This window comes from Dermacentor andersoni, chromosome 4 (assembly GCF_023375885.2).
Source record: "Dermacentor andersoni chromosome 4, qqDerAnde1_hic_scaffold, whole genome shotgun sequence".
In the NCBI taxonomy this organism is placed as follows: Eukaryota; Metazoa; Arthropoda; class Arachnida; order Ixodida; family Ixodidae; genus Dermacentor; species Dermacentor andersoni.
Window position 1 is genome coordinate 46,950,953 of NC_092817.1, and position 19,500 is coordinate 46,970,452.

The following is a 19,500-nucleotide window of genomic DNA, read 5'->3' on the forward strand; positions in this document are numbered from 1 at the left end:
AAAACTAAGCTAGTGATCATCAGGAGTTATAAGGCCTACAAGTGCACAAATTGTTGCAGAAATTTCATGCTCGGCTATGGGCTCCCTTGCATTTGGCACGTACGGTACTCGGGTAACAAGATAGAGGGATATCCAACCCCTTTGACCATGGTAGAATGCGTCCGCCAGCATTGGGAGCGCAAGCGCAGGAGATTGAGGCAGGTGCGGGAGCCCCAACCATCTATGTGTGCGGCGGGCTCGAGCGGTGCCGGGTAGTCTTGGGCACCACCAGCAGGGGGGTCATTTTTTTGACCCCCAATGCCCAAACAACCTCTGCAAAACAAGCCGCCCCACAACAAATAGGGAGCGATTATGATTACAAATTTAGACCATAACACCCTCACTAGCTGTAACATAAGTTAGGCATGTAAGCTTACTAATACATGAATAAATGTAACTTGAGTACGTATTTGGTATTTGGTCATGTCACTTCTTTACCCTTGTGCCCACGCACCTAGTGGCATAGCCAGAAATCCTTTTTCGGGGGAGGGGGAGGGATGGTTGCTTGTGTCCGGTGTGCCGCCTCCTGGCTACACCACTGCAGACACGGCCTGCAGCCCGCACAAGACGTTTCCCATACCCCACTGTGGCTGGGTCCCTGATACAGCTTACCATTGTTTTTCTGTTCGTCTAATAATGATAACATGCGCAGAACTAACAGTTACTGTGCTAGGACAGGCCACTTCCAAGGCTACCATTAAGACAAGATGATGTTCAAAACTGCGTTGCTATCTGTACGCACCATGCCAGCCATGTCTGGAGCGATGGGCAGCACTGGCCATATGTTGCAGTAGATGAGTAGGAACAGTATCCACATGCCGATGCTTCCCCAGATGGCCATGTGCACAGGCTTGCAAAAAAGAAAAAAAGGGGGGGGGGGATGGTTACTGCAAAAAACCTGTCAACCATCCAGATTCACCACGCAGTAGACAAGGAAGCAAGACAGGCATGCTTAAAGGGACACTAGACAAGAGCCCAACATTAATTTATGCTAGTCACACAATATTTCAAACCCTGAATTAACAGTTATCTGATGAAAAAAAAAAAGGGTTATTTACTATAAGAGAAAACAAAGGTCAAACTTTCCTTTTTGATGTGCCTCCAGCACAGTGTGGCAAGGTAGCATTAATTCTTCAGTTAGAAATAGAATTGACCAGAGTGCATTTTCTTTCAGATTCAAATGCAATGTAATTGTCCTTTTATTACCACAATTATTTGCCACTGATAAATGGCAAAACTGCTGTATTATACACTGCTCAGAAAAATAACATTATAATATGGGAGCAGGAATTTTACAAGACCTTTGTAAACATTGTAACAAATTCATGTAACCTGTAAATTTATATATTAAATTTGTGCACTTTAGGTGCTCTAACATATGCAGTTTACAGAACTGCAACATCTGTTTTTGGTGAGAAGTTACAGATTTGTAAACACCGCACTTCTACATTTTTGAAACTTGCAGATTTTCAGCAATCTTTGTAATAAAAGTTTCAGGCATTAAATCAAAATTTTGCTTTCTCCAGTTGCTAGGATTTAACTTTCGCTCCAAAGCAAATTTCATTCCAATTAGCCGAGGGGTTGTCTCAAAAGTATTTCTGTATTTTACATGTATTTGAATGGGTAGCATCAGAGTTGGCCCGAGCTATAGCTCCCTCTTCAGGAAACTCTGTTCCCAGTAAATGTGAAGCTTTGTACCTTTTGGGACACCAATCTATCAGCTTAGCTTAGCGTGTCCTCACTATTAAAGTACACTGTCCCATGAATCTCATGCCACAGAAATTTCTTGAATCCTTCAACTAGAAGTGGAGTTAGCACACAGATATCCAGCGTCCTCTCTGCTTTCTTCTCCGCTAGTGCACTGGAAGCTGCACAGCTGAGAAGCCAAGAGGGCAAAGCCCCGGCCGAAAGTTGAGTGTCGCGGCGGCCGCAGTAGACTATGCTACGTAGCACCCCGCTGCCATCTAGGAAGCCGCGTGAATGCAGCTACACGCAGTGCAAAGATGAAATTATTCTTCCTGTCTATCCGAGATTGTAGGCATACATATTTTTCATTTATTTAACTCAAAATTAGTAATTATGTATTACTGAGAACGTTCTCACAATCATGAAATCAGCCGATAGTGTTGGCGGGCCAAGTGCTTTCGCTGACGCTGCATGGCGATATTGTGGATGCGAGAGCAAGTGACTGTTCGCTGCTTTTGACATGAGACTAAATTCTCTGCTGAATGAAGTACAATAATATTTGGCTTTCATGTTCACAGGAACCTTATTAACAGATCGGCAAATTATTTTTACTATCTTCAAAAAATTTTTTCTGAGGCCTGGTAATGTTCACCTTTGGTGTCCTTTTATTAAAGCGCATCAAGCAGTCAGGTTAGCCTTACCCAAGTCCAAGAGTTCATCTCCAGGCCAGCCTTCAGGCACACAGTCACCACGACGTACTGGAAAAGTAATGCATGCACAATGTAATAAAAGAGAAAAACAAAACAAATGGTGAGCACTTTCTTACCCGATACAGATTTTGCTGAATTACTCAAGTCGCTAAACTAAAGAAGGAAAGAAAAATGACTCGAAGACTCACAGTGTACACCATGTTTCCAAACATGAGGTATCCACCGTCTCTTCCATTCGCCCATGCAACATCTGTGTCATCAATGCCAACGTAAGTCAAAATTGCATAGCCCCTTTACTTATTTGAATGACGAGCATATTACAGCCTAAAAGTACATTTATTTCGGTCGCAACAAATTGTTTCAATGGTAACTAACACATATGATTCATTTTCTTCATTCAGATAAAATTCTCCAGTAAGGAAAACATGTTCGAGTGTAGAAATCCTCACGACATCATCCAGCTATACCCTAAATGTTCGGTGGTTTTAGATAGATCACGTCCTTTTAAGTCTAAATCAAGTGACTGGTGCATTATTAGTACGCCTTGTCCATTACATACTGCAAACATTATGGGCCTCAGGTAACGCTGTATGATGTCCCAGACTCTTTGATGTGCTCCACACAGATAGAAATGACTGCAAGTAAACGATAACACAGCAGAACCAGGAAACAACATCTGCTCAAGGAATGTGCAAATGTGATAAGACCCCAGTGCAGGCACAAGACGTAGCAGTACGGAATGCTAAACATCGCTTTCCGAGCAGGCACATCTGAAACACCTATACTCGATTTCATACTTAGCAAGCAATGCTTCAGAAAAGCTATGCAAGTACAATACACTCACGGAGCCCTCACTCCACATCTTTCACTACGCAGTTTTCTTTATTCGTGATGACTTCTATGAAAGAACTACAAGATATGTTTCAATTACAACTTGCGGACATAAGGTTACGTCAAATCACATATTATTCATGCACCTTTGTACTTTCAGTATGCGACATCTTACATTTTGTTAAACGCACAAGTGATGCGCTTGAACAGTATGGTTGTGGATACTTACCACTCTGTTCTTTTGGTGGTAAATAGGCTCAGATATACGGACTTACATGTAACACTTAAATCATATTTTGTGATATAAAAGTATGAGACACTGTTACATCAAATTACATGATACACACCCTTACCTTTCTTTCATACGGCTCACTACTTTTTTGGTTGCAAATGCGAATGAAGGAAATGGAGTATAAAACGTTTTTTTATAATTGTGCCGCTCACACTAACATTTTTATATACTAAATATGTATCAGCAAAGGTCAGTCCAAATCTCAGACCTGCTAACCTTACCAGTTGACAAATACTGCAATCGACGCCAAAAAAGGAATAAATATGAGTGAAAAATACAAAATTTATTGTAATAGTGGAGATATTAACTGTGTATTCAAGAAAAGAACATCACATACTTTTTTATCTAGGGACATTGTGGAAAATGATCTGCGTCACAAGCAAACGGAAATGTCAATGAACATTTTAACACGATAGCATTAGGGGCCCATATTGCAGAAAATTCAGTGTTGATGGAGTTGTCTGTGAGCAAAAATTTCTGTATATGTTTAGGTATCTGCCACACCTTGACATATGACATAAGGTATATGACATAATGTATATGTGGGTTATATTGCCACACCATTCTATCACTAAAGTTGCTCATACCTTGTCTTACATTCTTGGCAAATCTATTCCTGAAGATGTTGAGAATGACAGCCTTCAAACAACTGTCATGAAACAAAACACCGACTGTGCATGCCTTCTATGTTAAATCATCTCAGACATAAATATTAAAAGCGCAAAACAATACCAGAAACCTGAAAATGATGTAATTTTCTTGGTACAGCTTTGCACTACCTCCGGGACCGGCCCACACAAAAGGCCGCATTTTTACCAGAAAGCTCGCCTTCGTGAATAGCGTTCGCTGCCAGCATTTCCCGGTAAACATTACAGTTACATAAGCTGCAGCTGCCGGGAAGCGTGAGAAGCAGTCAGGGATCTTTGAATGGTATTGTGTTCCACTCTTAAAGGCAAAGCTTTAAGCGTACTCCCTGTTTTTTTTAATGAAATATTAACAGAACAGAGGCTGCAATTTCAGTTGCTGTTGTGCACTGGTTCTGAAAGAATTGCACTGCTGCTGGTAGGTCAGAATAAATGAGCAGATTTGAAAATCAGCTTCTGCACAATCGGTGGGCGAAGGAATTTGTAGTGTTTTAAAATCATTTTGCTGTAAACTGGCCACAAATGAAAAATCATAAAATTATTGGTGTCAACGTGACAATCGCACACATTGTAAACAAACTATGAGAAACAGGCATTTTATGACGAATTTGTAAAAGTTTACAGGTAAGAAGTCTGCTAAAAAAAACTGTTAGCGTCCATTTTGAGCGTCAGTTTTTCACTTTACTATTATGAGCTAAAGCTGAAGAGCTTGTGGAACTGCAGTGAAAGGCCAGGAGGTGATGGGGGTCACGACACAATAGGTTGTATGGCAGGAAAGATTGAAAATTAGTGTTAAGCACTAGATGTAAACTCTGAGCTGTAGTACCAGCTACATGCGGCATGCTCTAGTCGTGACTTTCGATGCAATACGGTTAGAAGCATGACTTGCCCTGCTTTACTCCCAGCATGGTCAGCCAGAACAGCACTATTGAGTGGTAGATGGCATCGATGATCCAGACCCAGAACACCTGCAAGTTGGCAGCCAAGTCAAAAATAAGGTACAGATGACTAAAAGAAAGCGGGTACGGCAAAAGTGACAGAAACAGTGTTTTCTCAAAACATAATTGCTGCTACTACTTGGTAAGCATAAGGCACATCAGAAATCTTGACGGGGAACAGGCTTTACAAGAATTAGCCTTGCGGCTACCTCCAGGTCACTGCACCAAGACTCTCGAAACAAATATTCAACATCTGATGACCAGGAAAGGTTTTATTTAATATTCCTTGTTACCTTCGCTGCAGCCATCACTAAATTTAACCTGCCCTAGTGCGGGGTGAGTTGCCTCACCAATTGGTAGGCCTGCATGAATGGATGTAGTATGGTACGCTGCAATTTTAAACCTACAAGCCATAATAAGAGAAACAATACACCGAAACAAGAATGAAAGAAAAAGATAATTTCTGCATCTTTCTTTGCTTTTCTCATTATCAGACTGAATTAAGTGATTGTGCCTGAACTCCAAGGCATCGCTAACCTTTACGATGTAGAGATTTCCTTGTAATGGTAATTACATCATACTTGTTTTCACAGCTTGTCAGCAGCCCAGTAGCAGACTAGAGTGCACCAGCTCAGGCCGACCTCTCTGCCTTATCTGTCAATAAAATCTTTCCTCTCTCTCTCGTCAGCAGCTGGCCACAACACCAGCAAAAGCAGCACAGGGTTTAACGCTGAAAGCAAATTTAAGCACACGCTGTCTTGTATGTACATACCATCAAACAGGCTGACACATACTATATTGCTTCACTGCTGTTTTGCGGCAAAATGCAACATAAGTTCTAGGGCAGTGCAAATACTCGGTTATTCATCACCAAATCGAATCGAATATTGAACGTTCGAATTATTCGTGAATCAAAAATCTACCATTTGATTTCTCGAATATTCGGTATATTCGGCGCAGACACTCGTGCAGTGCCGCATGTGCCGCGAAGTTCCTCGTGCTCAACGCAACGCAAGCAAGCGCCTCACTTCGTTGTTTTTGGTGCAAAAGGGGTACCGAACCCCGGCTTACGCGGTCACAGACATCGTCTCTCTGAGCGCTTCTGCCCTGCTACATGCGCTCCCCAACGTCGGCTCGATGCGAGGATGCACACAAAGCACTCAAATGCCACAATTCAAAGAATGGCACCGCACTGCGCGAACTTATCGTGACCCTCCCAATTTCAGAATCTTTGGCAGGTGGTAAACCATGCTGAACCTGACAATGCAACAGTGCCTGCTCTTTACCGTCGGCACCGACCGCGGTTGAACTGCACAGCACCAAGGATGGCTACTCACAGAGTGGTGATCTAAGTCACGTGATGTGTGGTCGGCACTTTCACCTGTTGTGCAGATTGACCTTATGATAACCCACCTGCTCTAATGGTGGGGAAGCCTTTCCATATTGTCACATGGAGTGACGTATCAAGAACACAGTAGCAATACTGTGAAAGACAAAACTAACTACTAACTTTTATTCGGCGAACCTGTGCCCACAAAAACACGCTACACTTAAAGAACGGCGACAATGGCGAACACAGTTGGCGTTCGTCAAAATCTGATCAGCGGGTCAAGCGTGTCGGCTTTTACAGATCAGTAGTTGAATGTTCCAGTGTAACCACTGGGACCCGCGTGCCTTCCACAAAGTTCTACACCATTCGCGTCGCGCATACATGCAATCAGATTACACAAGGTTCGGCGACAACAGACAGCAGATAGAAACATCGATAACATTCTAGAAACTTCCGATACATGTAGACGCGTCCTGTTCTGAGCAATAACATTTCTTAGATGTTAAAAGCGGTCACCCGTAAAAGATAAATGAGTTCATGTGTCAATATTTTGGAGAAAAACTGGAAAGCAAAACGTCTGTGCTATAAAAAATTGCCATAAAACACGGGCCCACTATTAAACATAGAATGTCACTGGTATTCAGTACGTCTTTAAGTACGTCAGCTTTAGAGAAAAAAAGCAACTGATTTTGTTCAACAGACATTCTATGGATAAGAAATATTTTTCAGGGTTTCAGATACTGGAACTTAGCTGTAATCAGGGCTAGCACACTAATTTGGAATTCTCTTTAATAAGAGTAGACCGTACTGTATATGCTGATTTCTATGCACCTGATTTAGCTGATAGCTCGCTATGTTCTTGTTCTGCAATACTAGGAGACTCTCAAGCATGTGCAGCACTGTCTTTTCTTGCCCAAAATTTGTAAGCACTAAATTTTCTGGTATTCAACATTCGATATGATATTCGGTAGGTTTTTTTTTTTTTTTTCTTCCTGATTCAATTCTATATTTGATCAGAAATCTACTCGGCATTCACACACCCCTAAACATAACCATTGGTGATGCTATTTTACCTTGGCATTGAAGCCTTCAGCATTCTGAGATGACTTGTACAGTGCGGGGTACTTCATCATCACCTCTGCACTGCAGGTGCGATCAAAGAGGCCGATGGCGAGGGGAGGAGCTGCGGTGAACATCTGCAAAGCAAAACGTTGCACCCGTACAGCAGCTTACTGACATCCTTTTAAAGGTGCACTACTGCATATTGCTGGCTTCAAATGCTGAAAAGAGGAGGCAGCAATAAAAGCTGAAAGGAAGCTAATGACTGCGGATTGAGCAGTGGAAAGGGAAAATGAAAGCTGCAATGTTTGAAAGATAGCAGTACAGATAAAATATCAAGTAGGAGTACACATTATACATGAGGTTATGGGGAATTAGTGCAAATGGGTAGGTCATGTAATGCATAAAACTGATAGCCAGATGCCTGTCTAGGTAACACGATACGCAATAAAAAAAAAGTAAATGTGGTCGAGGACGGCAAAGGAATAGATGAAGTGATGAGATTAGGAATTCTTTGGGCATGGCGTGAAAGTGGCCAATACAGGACAGGCGTAGTAACTGGAGGCCTCTGAAAATTGCCTTGGCTCTTGCAGATAGGCTGATGGTGACGATCATGATGATTATAAGGATGGCCACCCCTACATCCTCCTAGGCTGCTTGAAAAGGCTGTAACAGCCTTGCATGAAGTTGTACACTACAAGGTATGGCCTCAGACTAGGTGCATCATACATTATATCACTGTAAATTTGCACTACAGTGCTATTTTAGCAAAAGAACTACCGGGTACACAAGGTATTTGAGGACACAGCTTAATATTGCCATAGACATCAGCATTCTAATTCCATCTGTCTAGGCTCCTAACTTCGTCTTCACCAACCCCTTTGTCGCCTGTCTAGCACACTTATCCCAGGGTGTCAGCTTCCAGTCTGACACAGGAGATGAATCCACATGCAGTCCTAGTCTTCTTACATGAGGACCACAGTGGCTTGGAGATCACCACCTTCTTAAAGGGTGCCAAATCCAATCTCTTTTGGGTAAGACAACAGTTTATGGCCAATTCATTTCAGACAAAGCAAAATAAGCGCTGCCAGTGGTCACTTGCCATTCAGGCATTTTCAAGTTTGTCCAGCAAGTGGAGGCCATGATGAACGAGAACCCTGAGAGGCCTATTATCCATTGCCGAGCAGACTGAAGTGGCAGAGTCAAAAGCCAAGCTTTCTGCACACATTGCCATTACGTGCACTCCTAAGCAATAGATTTTCTTGCTCCCACAGGGCCTGTGTGACCCAAGAGTGGCTGGCTGGTGAACGTTTGAGGCCACGTCACCCTCAATGTGGCGTTCCTAGTTTCCAACATAAACCCGCCACACTGCCATGTATGAGCAGCATCATTGAGATGGAGACTAATAATCAACCACACAATGTTTACAATCTTGCTAAAGCTGCTATTGCAGAAGCACTGCCCAACATTAACATGCGCTATGTAACCCAAGCATGCAGCCATTATCGAAGTTGAATTTGGTCAATAATTGAAGCCGAAGGTGGTTTTGTTGAACAGCCTTAGAAAACAGCAGTTAAAAAAAAAAAAAGTTAAAATATTTGGGACGAATACCTCAATTCTTGACTGAAATGTTCTTGCTATTCCTGACGTCATTATGTTCTCAAATACCTTGCATACCCTGCAGTTTAAGAAGAACTAAGGTTTTCAGGGACACACGCATTAATTTCATTTTCTGCACCTATTTCATTCAATCCAAGCATTTACTGTGCACAGCCTTACACTGGATGACATTGCAATCTCTACTCACCACGTTATACATGCCGATTGACCACCTCTCGAACAAAGTTTGTCCAGACCATCCGCTCACGGCCGCGAACCACAACTGTAGATCCGAGCAAACACATATCAGTTACGTACACAGCAGGTCAAAAACTGAGCAAGACTTCAGCAGGAGATAAAGCCGAAGTAGTCTCACCTCAATGACATAGAGACATATGTTCTTGTGAAATGAGTAGAGAATCAACCTGCACATTCGGTTGTGGTTCCAGGCTCCGTGAACGAAGAGTAGACGACGCAGAAATCGGAACTGCATGAGGCATTGAACACAAGGGAGATTAAGTCTGATTCAACATTTCCTGACGTTAACGCTTAGGAAATTGTCAAATAAATCTAGCCACAACTTTAGCAGACTATGCAATGATAGCCTTGTAAAGACTGTATGCTTCCTCACTTACGGGGGGGGGCCTTTTATCAGGTTACCGTAACATATCTTGTGCTTAAACATGTCCATCGTGACAGAACTTTTTGAGTTTCATATTTCTGTGTCTCACAACCCATTGGTAGGTTGCATGCCATGCCTCTCAAAAGCGCTGTGACCCGATGGCAATTTGCACACTTTCGCATCTTTCTTGAGCTCCAGGGAGATGGCACGACTACACTTGAAATTCGAGGCAACATCTTTTGCCAGTGTTGATTTTTCAAAGGACAATGTATCCACATGACAGAAAACGTCTGTATATTGAGAGCCACACAGAAGAGGAATAATCACCATAACCCAGTGATCCATGCTGCAGTGAATGTGTGAAAAAAAGGTGCACTGAATAATGTGAGCAGTTTCCAAAAGCTGGCATCCCTAAATGTGTACTACTAGGACTAGCTTTACATAGTTTGTTTATGCTTCACAAAAAGACAAAACAGAAAACAACTCTGCAAAGACAGTACCGCTCACCTGTGCAATAGAATAGTCGGAGGCACAGGCAGCTTGCAAGCCTTCCATGCCACTGATGCCAATACCTACATGAGCAGCCTGCAAATGAAGAGTAAGCAATCATTCTTTTGAAAGCTTTGAAAGTTATATGTCACCGCAATGAAACAAAACTCCAATGGACACCACAATATGTTAGTAGCACAGGATTACAATCTGAACTGATCACCTTGCATTATCATTTATCCCACACAGATCACGATCACAAAGTTTGTGTTACCGTTTTTAGCAAAAAGGCCTTTCTATCTACTATTATCATTGAATAGTGTAAAGCCCAGAGTTCTATGGCAAGCCCCCCGACCGGGAAAAGGCTTTTAACATTGAATAATCAAGGGAAATTTTCAAGCAAAAGTGGACAGACAGTTTGGATGTGTTGCTAGCATATCGCACTGCCCTCTGTGACGTCATATGCTTAAGCATAAACCAATCTTAATTAACGAATGACTACTAATTTTCTTCCAAGTGCTGAGAAACAGATTGCAGTGGAACCCACTTATAACAATATTTAAGTGCCAAGAAAACCCCACTTTTACAACTGGTAATTGTCATAATTGAGTTTCACCCCGAAGGTAGAGGGGACAAAAATTCAAAAATTTTCATTAAGCAGAAAGAAGTACAGTCGAACTCACCTATAGCATTACTGGTTTTTACAATACTTGGATGTAACAACTGACAGCTGCCCAACTGTGGACTTTGTGTGTGTGTTCTTTGCTAAAATAATGCACTCACCATTAAAATGTACCCATGCTGCATTATTCGCTATAATAAAACATCTGGCTACTGGGTGTCTACACCAAAAAAAAAAAGAAGAAAGAACCGTAAAAGCCAGACAAAAAAAAAAAAAAAAAAAAAAAAAAAAAAAAAAAAAAAAAACCCTGCCACTTTGCCACACCTGCTCTTCGTGCCGCACACCCTGCACGGCCTCCGGTCTGTATGGTGATTCCTCTCTGGTCTCACTTCAGCGTATCCTGGGTCGGTGACACAGGCATTAGGGTGGAAGAAAGACGGGAGAGGGACGCTTGACGCCAGTGATGTGATGCGATGAAGGCATGCCGTGTGGGGTGCATGGCACAAAAACATGTGTGATGAAACGGATCGAATTTTTTCCTCCCCAAGGCGATGCGACAAAGGCATGCCGTGTAGGTTGCGTGGCACCAAAGATAGGTGTGAGAAAGTGGCTCAGGTTCCCCCCAGGGATTTTGCGGTCTTTCTTCTTTTGGAGCACGCACCCTGTAGCCAGATTCAATTGTTATAACCGAGAGCGTGGGATATGGGAGCACTGTTTTAAGTGGCTTATTTTTTACCTTATAACACATACGAAAGCTGACAATGCATCGGCTGTTCATTGTTATATCCGATATGTTGTTAAAACCAGTATCATTATAAGTGGGATCGACTGTACAGCTTAACTGCTTAGTTTCCAAGTTACTGCCAATAATAGGGAAGAGAAAAGTCTACTGTTGTGAGGCAAACTTTTATGACAGGGATAGAGTAAGGCACACAGATAAACAAACTGGAGCGATAAACCAAACATTTGGTCTATTGTTGATTTTATTCCTGATGCTCCTACAAGATGCATTAGCAACATACAGGTGCGAGTAATCAAAGGTGTTCTGCAAGTAAAAACTCACCTGGATCATGGCGACATCATTGGCACCATCACCAATGGCCAACGTCACGCAGTGAGTGGAATTCTTTACCATGTCCACTATTTCTGCTTTCTGCATTGGGGACACCCTGGAGGGAACAATAAAACCATCTTAGCACTTGCCCGAATGCTTAATGCGTGCATAACACATGCACAAAATTCCCTACCAGGCTCTAGCGTACCATCCTCATTAACTCAGGAGCACAACTTACCGGCAGCAGATGCAGACCTTGCAGGAAAGTGCGATGTCAACAAAGTCTCGCCGAACATCAGAAGACAGAGCATATTTCAGCGTCTGCGCAGAGATTACTTGGTTTTACATCTTTTCTTGCGTTGATTATGTGAACATTCACGGGCTAACATTTTTAGCGGATACCGGAGCTCTGTGAAGCCTTAAGGGGCTCTGAGAAAGCTTTGTTCACGACTGCTGTATCAGTTCTTCGAAATATTTCTTTGCAATCTCAATAATTGCATAGTGACACACACAAGAAGATCTGCAGGTGAAGGGAATGACTAGCAGGTTTTCTAGAAAAAAAAAAGATATTTAGAGCATACACAAAAGCACCGTTAAAAAATAAGGAGAAGGGCACAATGGCACTAGATTGCTCGATTTCTGAAGATATTGTGTGTAATAATTTGAAGCTGGTCATGTTTTTTCATGTCGGAAATGACCGAAATGTTTCAGTTTTGAGTTTGCCTGCAAGAAACTAGTATTTCTGGCTTGTTCATTGTAATATTGATTTGCTTTTAATATAAGCACCCACTTTACCATATTGATCATCAAGGGCAAGCCAGAAACAAGGGGAGTGTTAAATGTTTAGGCAAATATGGTAGTACAGAAGAGACAATGAAGAGCTTGTACCTTTCCGTCAACCACAAGGGCAAGCTCATTTTCTTTCCTCAGAAGATCACCAAAGTCATGGGCATGCTTATGAACGGCTTCTCGTGTGCCCTGAAAATGAAAAATTAGAAGGAAAAGGAGTTCACTGCTTATGCTACAGAGAAAGCAATCATATCATGAAAAAAAAATATATTAAAGGCTTACATCCAAGCTGTCTTCATTAATGACTAGAAGTGGCATTGACTGAGAGATCAGCCTTGTTGAGTATCCTGAAATAGGAGGGACACAGCAATGACATATATTCCCACAGACATACTCAAGAAATGACATATTTATGCAGGCAACATGAAAGTGTGGTTGGCATTATACAGCTGTGATCAGCCTAATGAAGTGGCCTTGCAGCTGAAGATTATTTTATGCTGGTAAGCAACCTGATGCACTCAGAAATTTTATTTATAGAAAGTACACTCAAAGCTGTGCTATAAATTTTACCAGTTTTGCTTCCTCAAAATCACAATGTGTGATGCTCGGAATCCTTTAATCATAAACAGTGATGATTAAAATAACTGATTTTTAAAAATAGCAAACGCAAATCACGTAGTGGTCTCACTGGAATATACAAATCAATAAATTTTGCAAGTTCTAAATATAATGTGAATCATTCAGCAGCTATAAAGTTATGCTAGCTGGCTTTCTATTTCTTGCCAACCAATTCTTGATTCAGCAGGGAGATAATGCTCATGTTTCATATCAGCTTGCAACTTATCACCCTGTTGGTGCAGATTACTTGAACACTATTCAAGAAAACTTAAAAATCTCAAAATAGCAGTTATTTGATTCAATGACTTAATCAATAGAAGGTATCTGAGGCAAGGACTGAATGGAATAGCAGAATATCTAATTTGCTAATTGAAAAATTTGAATATTTGCAAAATGCTAATGATAGTAAAAACTGCAGTTAGCAAGGTTTCAGTGCTGTTAAAACCAAATAACCTTATCTCCAGTCCATGATAACAAGTGTACGAGGAAAAGATGGCAAATAACAAATTGTCTAACAATAACATCAAAAAAATTCCATATCTGCAGCACAAGCTGTCAAGCAGTCAGAATGATCATCACACTTTTCATGACGCGCAGTGCTAATCAATACAACTAATTGTTTCAACCACTTCCTTATTTCCAATTTCTAGCAGCAACACTTGGAGAGCTGGGGCAAAAATGTTCAGGCTTCACTGAGACCAGTGGAAGAGGATTCCTCTAGTCATGAGGGAAAGTGAAAAGATGCAAATGGAATATTCGAAGATTTAATTATACAAAAACTTTACTAACATATGAGAAATATAACAGCACTGTTTATGACTATGTCAATGCCACAAAGCTTAAATTTTGGTTCAGCACCATTTGATTTGCAACTTAGGTGGCTCAGTGGGCATGCCCATCGGTTACTTTCCCGAGTGGCGTCACAGCTCCACTAAATCTGCACTCCGTGTAATGCTTCAATTGCTTATGTCGAGATTCATTTTAATCCACTGCACCAGTTCTGCAATCGTTAGAATAGATCATATGGCGTACCTATGTTGATGGCAGTTTCTTGCTTGTCACCAGTCAATACCCAAACTTTGATGTCAGCTTTCAGCAAGTCAGCCACTGTTTCTGGAACACCCTGTTCGCAAAAAAAAAAAAAAAAAAAAAAAGAAGACTATATTAAAGTGCCCTTTTGGTCACCTATTCACATACTGTTAACATATCTCAAAAGGGCAATGAAAAGGGCTAGTCGGAGGCTGTTCATTCTTTCTTCTTGCGCTATGTTCGAAAAGACGGGGACATGAAAACCATTTGTTTGTCCCTATTTTCCTGTCCCCGTCTTTTTGTACATAGCGTAAGAAGATAGCATTATAATATATGGCAACCCGCTTGGAATTAATATCTAAAGTTACAAGTTGCATGAATGGTATCACAGAAAACTAAGAGGCCTTTACGTGACTTCACTGCAGAGGTAGGGAAAAAAAAAAAGAAAACCCAAGCTCCTGCAGAGGATGTGCCCACCACACATCTTGTACAATGCAGCAGTGCTTTCTTGAGGTATCTGTAGCACGCGTTTTACATGTTATGCAATCCACACTGACAAGCCTCAAAAAGTGTAGTAGTATCAATTTGCAATTCCATGCATGCTTCGTAGAAAGAGAGTGGCTTTAATCTAAATGAAATGCACAGAGTGGCACTTTGGTGGAAGCCAATCTCACGGAGAACATTTTACTTTTATTGTGGATGTCTCTGACCTAATGTTTACCCACTCACCATACTACAGTTGAACCTGGATTTATTGAAGCTGGATATAACAAATTATTGTGCATAACGAACAGCTGCAAAATCTCCTTGAAAATTTTTGTACAATATTTTTATTTGATATATTGAATTATTGATATGTCGAACTATTTCACAATCTCCTTTGAGTGTGATATATCCGGGTTGAACTACAGTGTGTTTCAACTAAGGGAGTATTCATGTGTGTTGAAAAGTTGAAGATTGATGACGCTCAGTATAAACCACAAAGGGGATCTACACGGTACCTAGAAGCACCTGTAGCAGTTTCATTGCTTCATGGCTTGTATACCTCCAAGGGTGCTCAAATGGACCCACAAGGAAACCTTCAGAGTTTCCTCTTTGTGTGTGTGTGTCTGTGTGAGAATTGCATAATAATAGTTATGTAATACCATCAATACTTACGTCTTGTAACCTGTCCTCAATGGCAGTAGAGCCCAAGAGAGACAGATTCTGCAGGCAGAACAAAACACCGTGATCAATCAATAAGAAAATACAGCAGCTCATTAGGCTTCATATTTCACATTAATTGCACTCAATTAAGCTGTACTCTAGCGGCACAACCTGTTATTACCGTCTCAATGAGCTGTGCGGCATCTTCAATCTTGCGTTCTCTCATTTGCAGGGATGTGGTCGCCTTGTGGTACGTGTTCTTCCACTCCTGAAAAAGAGTTCAAAGATGGTGCACTAACATGAGCCTCTGCAGAACACACAATAGTGAGATGCCACTTTAGAAAGATTTTTGGGAATAAGACGACACAACAAGCAAAGCTAGTTGCACATTTTTCAACATGCTGTGTCCCCACTGCAGAAAGTTATTAGGAAGTGGCTTATGCACTACTAAAATGTAGGAAGATAATATAAGCCAAAAGAAAGAAAGTAGCCATTAGAAAAAAAATACCATATAATATTAGACAGTCAGTCTCCACATTCATGATATCACGTGACAACCTAACAAACGTCTTTCAGCCACCAAAAGAAACACATAGTGATGGTGGCAGGATGGCTCTGTAGACTTGGCAGTTGATGTGAAAATTCTCTTATGTTTACCGCTTCAACCGAGATTAAAAATAGATTTTTAGCCCATGAAAGCATTCTCCTGCCATTACTGTTCATGCTCTTTTCTTTAGTTGCCATCAGGAGGCAATACCGGTCCAAGTCTTTGCATGAGCTTTCTTTTCTAATGGTGAGGTGCACATACAATGGCAATATTGAATTTTTTCTGAACGAACTGGGCAAGTAGCAACGTCAAGTGTTACACTGAAGAAAAAGTGAAAAGAAAAAAAAAGAAATTTCGTTGTGAAATATGTAAACAAAGCAGCAACTGGAGTTAAATCACTTCTTCAGGGTAAATAAAGAGGTCACTGTATAGAGAATAACAAAGCCAGAATAATGAAACAAGAAAACATTTTTTATGAAAGCTTTGTGTCAAATAAACTTGATGACATAAAGAGAGATCACAGCTTTCTTACCTCGTAGTATTCTGGAGAAATGTCTGCTTCGGCAAGACACAGAGTTCTCAAACCTGCAAGACAAGATGACCATGTGTACCCCACACAAAAATAAAGCCATGATTTGAACTCTCTAGTGACCGAAGCAAGCAAAATCAGCTATGTAAGAGATATAAACACCTGACAAAGAAGTGCTAGTGCATGCATGCCCTTCCAGAAAGTGAAACTTTGCCAGCTAACAAAACCTTGATACACTAACCTTGGGAGGCAAATTCTTCAAGATGCTTGAGGTTGATGTCTTTGAAACTCTGGCTCTCAGCTCCGAGCCTTTCATATATGACAGTGTCCTGAAAGACAACAAATGCGAGCGTTAAACAGCACATGCCACCACGAACAGGCTCATATGCTCAGTAAAGAATTCAGTTCCATAACCCTAATTTGACAAAGTGATTTGCAGAATACAAGTAGCTTGCGATAAAAGGGGCTTTGCAACAAGTTTTAAGGCAAGTTTCAAGCTTTCTCAGTTGAAAAAGCTCTGCATCACAAATGCCCTCATGAAAATGTTTTTTCAATGCATTTCGTAACAAAGAAACTGCAAAGAACTGAATGTTGCTGGCCACATAGATGTCACTGCTGTCATTCTTAGCATAACAGGCGCTGTGGTTTTGTACTGGCTAGGGTGACAGCCCACATAGCAACAAGCCACCATGCTGCACTTCTTTAATTTCTTTATGCTCTTCGCTTGCATAAGCTGGCTTATGCCAGTTTTATGCATGCAAAGTTCCATGCTCACTGTTTGTTTTCTACACCAGTGTCATAATCTTTTAACTCTTGTCGTTCGCCTTTCTGTGATATCCAAATAAGCTTTACGAGACGATGACCACTGCAATGTTGGGGCACAGAGAGTGCAGGGCATCCCTTGTGGTAATACAAGGAAATAGGCATGTGGCAAGAAGAAACAGACGCAGTTGGTGTAATGCGGAGTGACATAAGGAAGCTGGAAATTCTTGCACAATGAAATAATGGTGCAAAGTTGGTTTGCCAAGATTCTAAGTTAAGGCTAGCTGTACTCTGACATTCTACAATACCATAAACAGGCTTTGCAGGGGTCATGGTTTCAGAACGAAGAAAGTGCATGGTGGTGCGATAAACAAGTACATACTGCTCCTTTGCAGAATAGCTTAATCTTGCCCTGAGGTGTCCGGACCAAGACAGACATTCGTTTCCGGGTACTGCGGAGAGAGAATAAAAGGATGCATGAATGAATAAACAGCAAGGAAGAATTCAGGTTATCTAGAAAATCAAGCTAAGTTCACTAAATGTCGAATTTATAAAATATGCCTGAACAAAGTTTTATTGGAACAGTAAACATGTGTAAACGAAAGGCTTACCTTGTAAACTCTATGACATTCAAGATCTCATACTTCTCGTTTGAACCAAACTGAAAACAGACAAAATGCACAGAGATTGCTTTTCAATGCTTTATGCTTTAAAGTGACAGCAAAAGTGGCACTTATATTACGCCAGAAAATGGAAATTCAAAACATTTTTTTTGTTGAATATATGAATGCATATAATGCAGGTAATGGCGCAAATTCATATGCAATATACAGTCAAATGCCTCTACAACGAATGCCTTTATAGTGAAATTACCTGTATAACAAAGGATTGATTATGTCTCGGCCAAATTCGTACTTTTGATTTGTATGGTGACCACCTCTACAACGAAGACCACTACAATGAATCTGCCTGCTCAACAAACGAATTTTGGCATCCCAGACAGCCAATTTGTTGCTTTGCAATGAGCGCCACATAGCAACGTCCCCACTGTCCTGTGCAGACATCATCAAGGTGTGCTCTGTGATAGCACTAACGGCAGTGCTAGCGACACACTTGACCAGCGGGCCGATATCAGAGGTAGTCTTACTGCATTTCTCCAGGAAGCGCTAAACTTGTATGCTGCTTGCTGTAAGGCAGCAGCAGGTGTGACGACCAATGAATATGTCGCAATTGATGAAGCCATGATGATGTATTCGTAACTGACGACCGGTAATATTTTACTAAGTCTCTCTTGAATTCATGCTCATAAAGATTTTCTTCTGTTGAACATGTTTAGGCAGCTCTATTGTCAGTGGTACAGTGCACGACCTTCACAATGAAAAGACCTGCATAACAAACATTTCTGGAGGCCCCAAGAAGTTTGTTATAAAGGCATTTGGCTGTACATTTAGAGAGATATTGAACAGAAACACTATGTCTAGATGGTAGATAAATTTCTCATAATTCTCTGTACACCTTGGTGGGAAAAGATAGCTTATTAATGAATACAATAAAGCCAAAATATCCCCTCAGGAAATTTCATGCCCAAACCATGGCAATGGTTACATTGGCACATCATCACAAGTTACCGGGTATTTATGCACACCTGAGCCGGAGGGCGGGATGAGAAGTTGCCATGTTGAGTATTGCTTATTTCCTAATGCAATAGATGACCAAACAGATGACCAAACAATTGACTAGACTCTAGCAGATGCTGCAAAAATTTATGCGATTGTGGCAAAGCTAGTGATGAAATTCCAAGGCAGTATCATCACAAGTCTCTCTTCAATGCCCTAACCACACTAGCTGGAAGAATAGCCTATTTGCTAAGCAAGAAGTGTTATCTACTAATCTAGCTTGAGTTAACACTTTTAATTGGTGTCCTTTTAAAGCAGCAACAAGAAGAGGTTATACTGTCTTTATTTCCAAGTGGAAAGAAAGACAAAACAATAAAAAAGGGCGCCTCACAATGTTCACTGTCACATGTGTTGGCGTCCTGGTCGTGAAGACAAAACCAACCTCTCGTGCCCCTTTGACAAGAGCGCCTTCGTCTGAAAAATGAACAAAGGGCTTTGCACATACTTGTATAAATCTGTACACTGTAACATCACACTGAACATGTCAAA

General features: G+C 41.2%; 1 protein-coding gene across 8 annotated transcripts in view; it reads right to left on the minus strand.

Moving 5' to 3' along the window:
* ATP8A (ATPase phospholipid transporting 8A1) overlaps window positions 1-19,500 on the minus strand; it is a 123,429-nt gene that overhangs the window by 21,697 nt on the left and 82,232 nt on the right. For all 8 annotated transcript variants that reach the window (XM_050184192.3, XM_050184194.3, XM_050184193.3 and 5 more), the window contains 20 exons: window positions 19,343-19,425; window positions 17,947-17,996; window positions 17,718-17,787; window positions 16,815-16,902; window positions 16,577-16,629; window positions 15,679-15,765; window positions 15,510-15,557; window positions 14,355-14,445; window positions 12,987-13,051; window positions 12,804-12,893; window positions 12,154-12,236; window positions 11,925-12,030; window positions 10,258-10,335; window positions 9,505-9,615; window positions 9,337-9,411; window positions 7,544-7,666; window positions 5,092-5,170; window positions 2,624-2,685; window positions 2,427-2,483; window positions 782-889 (listed from right to left, as the gene is read on the minus strand). In XM_050184192.3, coding sequence (XP_050040149.1) covers window positions 782-889; window positions 2,427-2,483; window positions 2,624-2,685; window positions 5,092-5,170; window positions 7,544-7,666; window positions 9,337-9,411; window positions 9,505-9,615; window positions 10,258-10,335; window positions 11,925-12,030; window positions 12,154-12,236; window positions 12,804-12,893; window positions 12,987-13,051; window positions 14,355-14,445; window positions 15,510-15,557; window positions 15,679-15,765; window positions 16,577-16,629; window positions 16,815-16,902; window positions 17,718-17,787; window positions 17,947-17,996; window positions 19,343-19,425 — 1,607 coding nt within the window. The remainder of the gene's footprint in view (window positions 1-781; window positions 890-2,426; window positions 2,484-2,623; window positions 2,686-5,091; window positions 5,171-7,543; window positions 7,667-9,336; window positions 9,412-9,504; window positions 9,616-10,257; window positions 10,336-11,924; window positions 12,031-12,153; window positions 12,237-12,803; window positions 12,894-12,986; window positions 13,052-14,354; window positions 14,446-15,509; window positions 15,558-15,678; window positions 15,766-16,576; window positions 16,630-16,814; window positions 16,903-17,717; window positions 17,788-17,946; window positions 17,997-19,342; window positions 19,426-19,500) is intronic.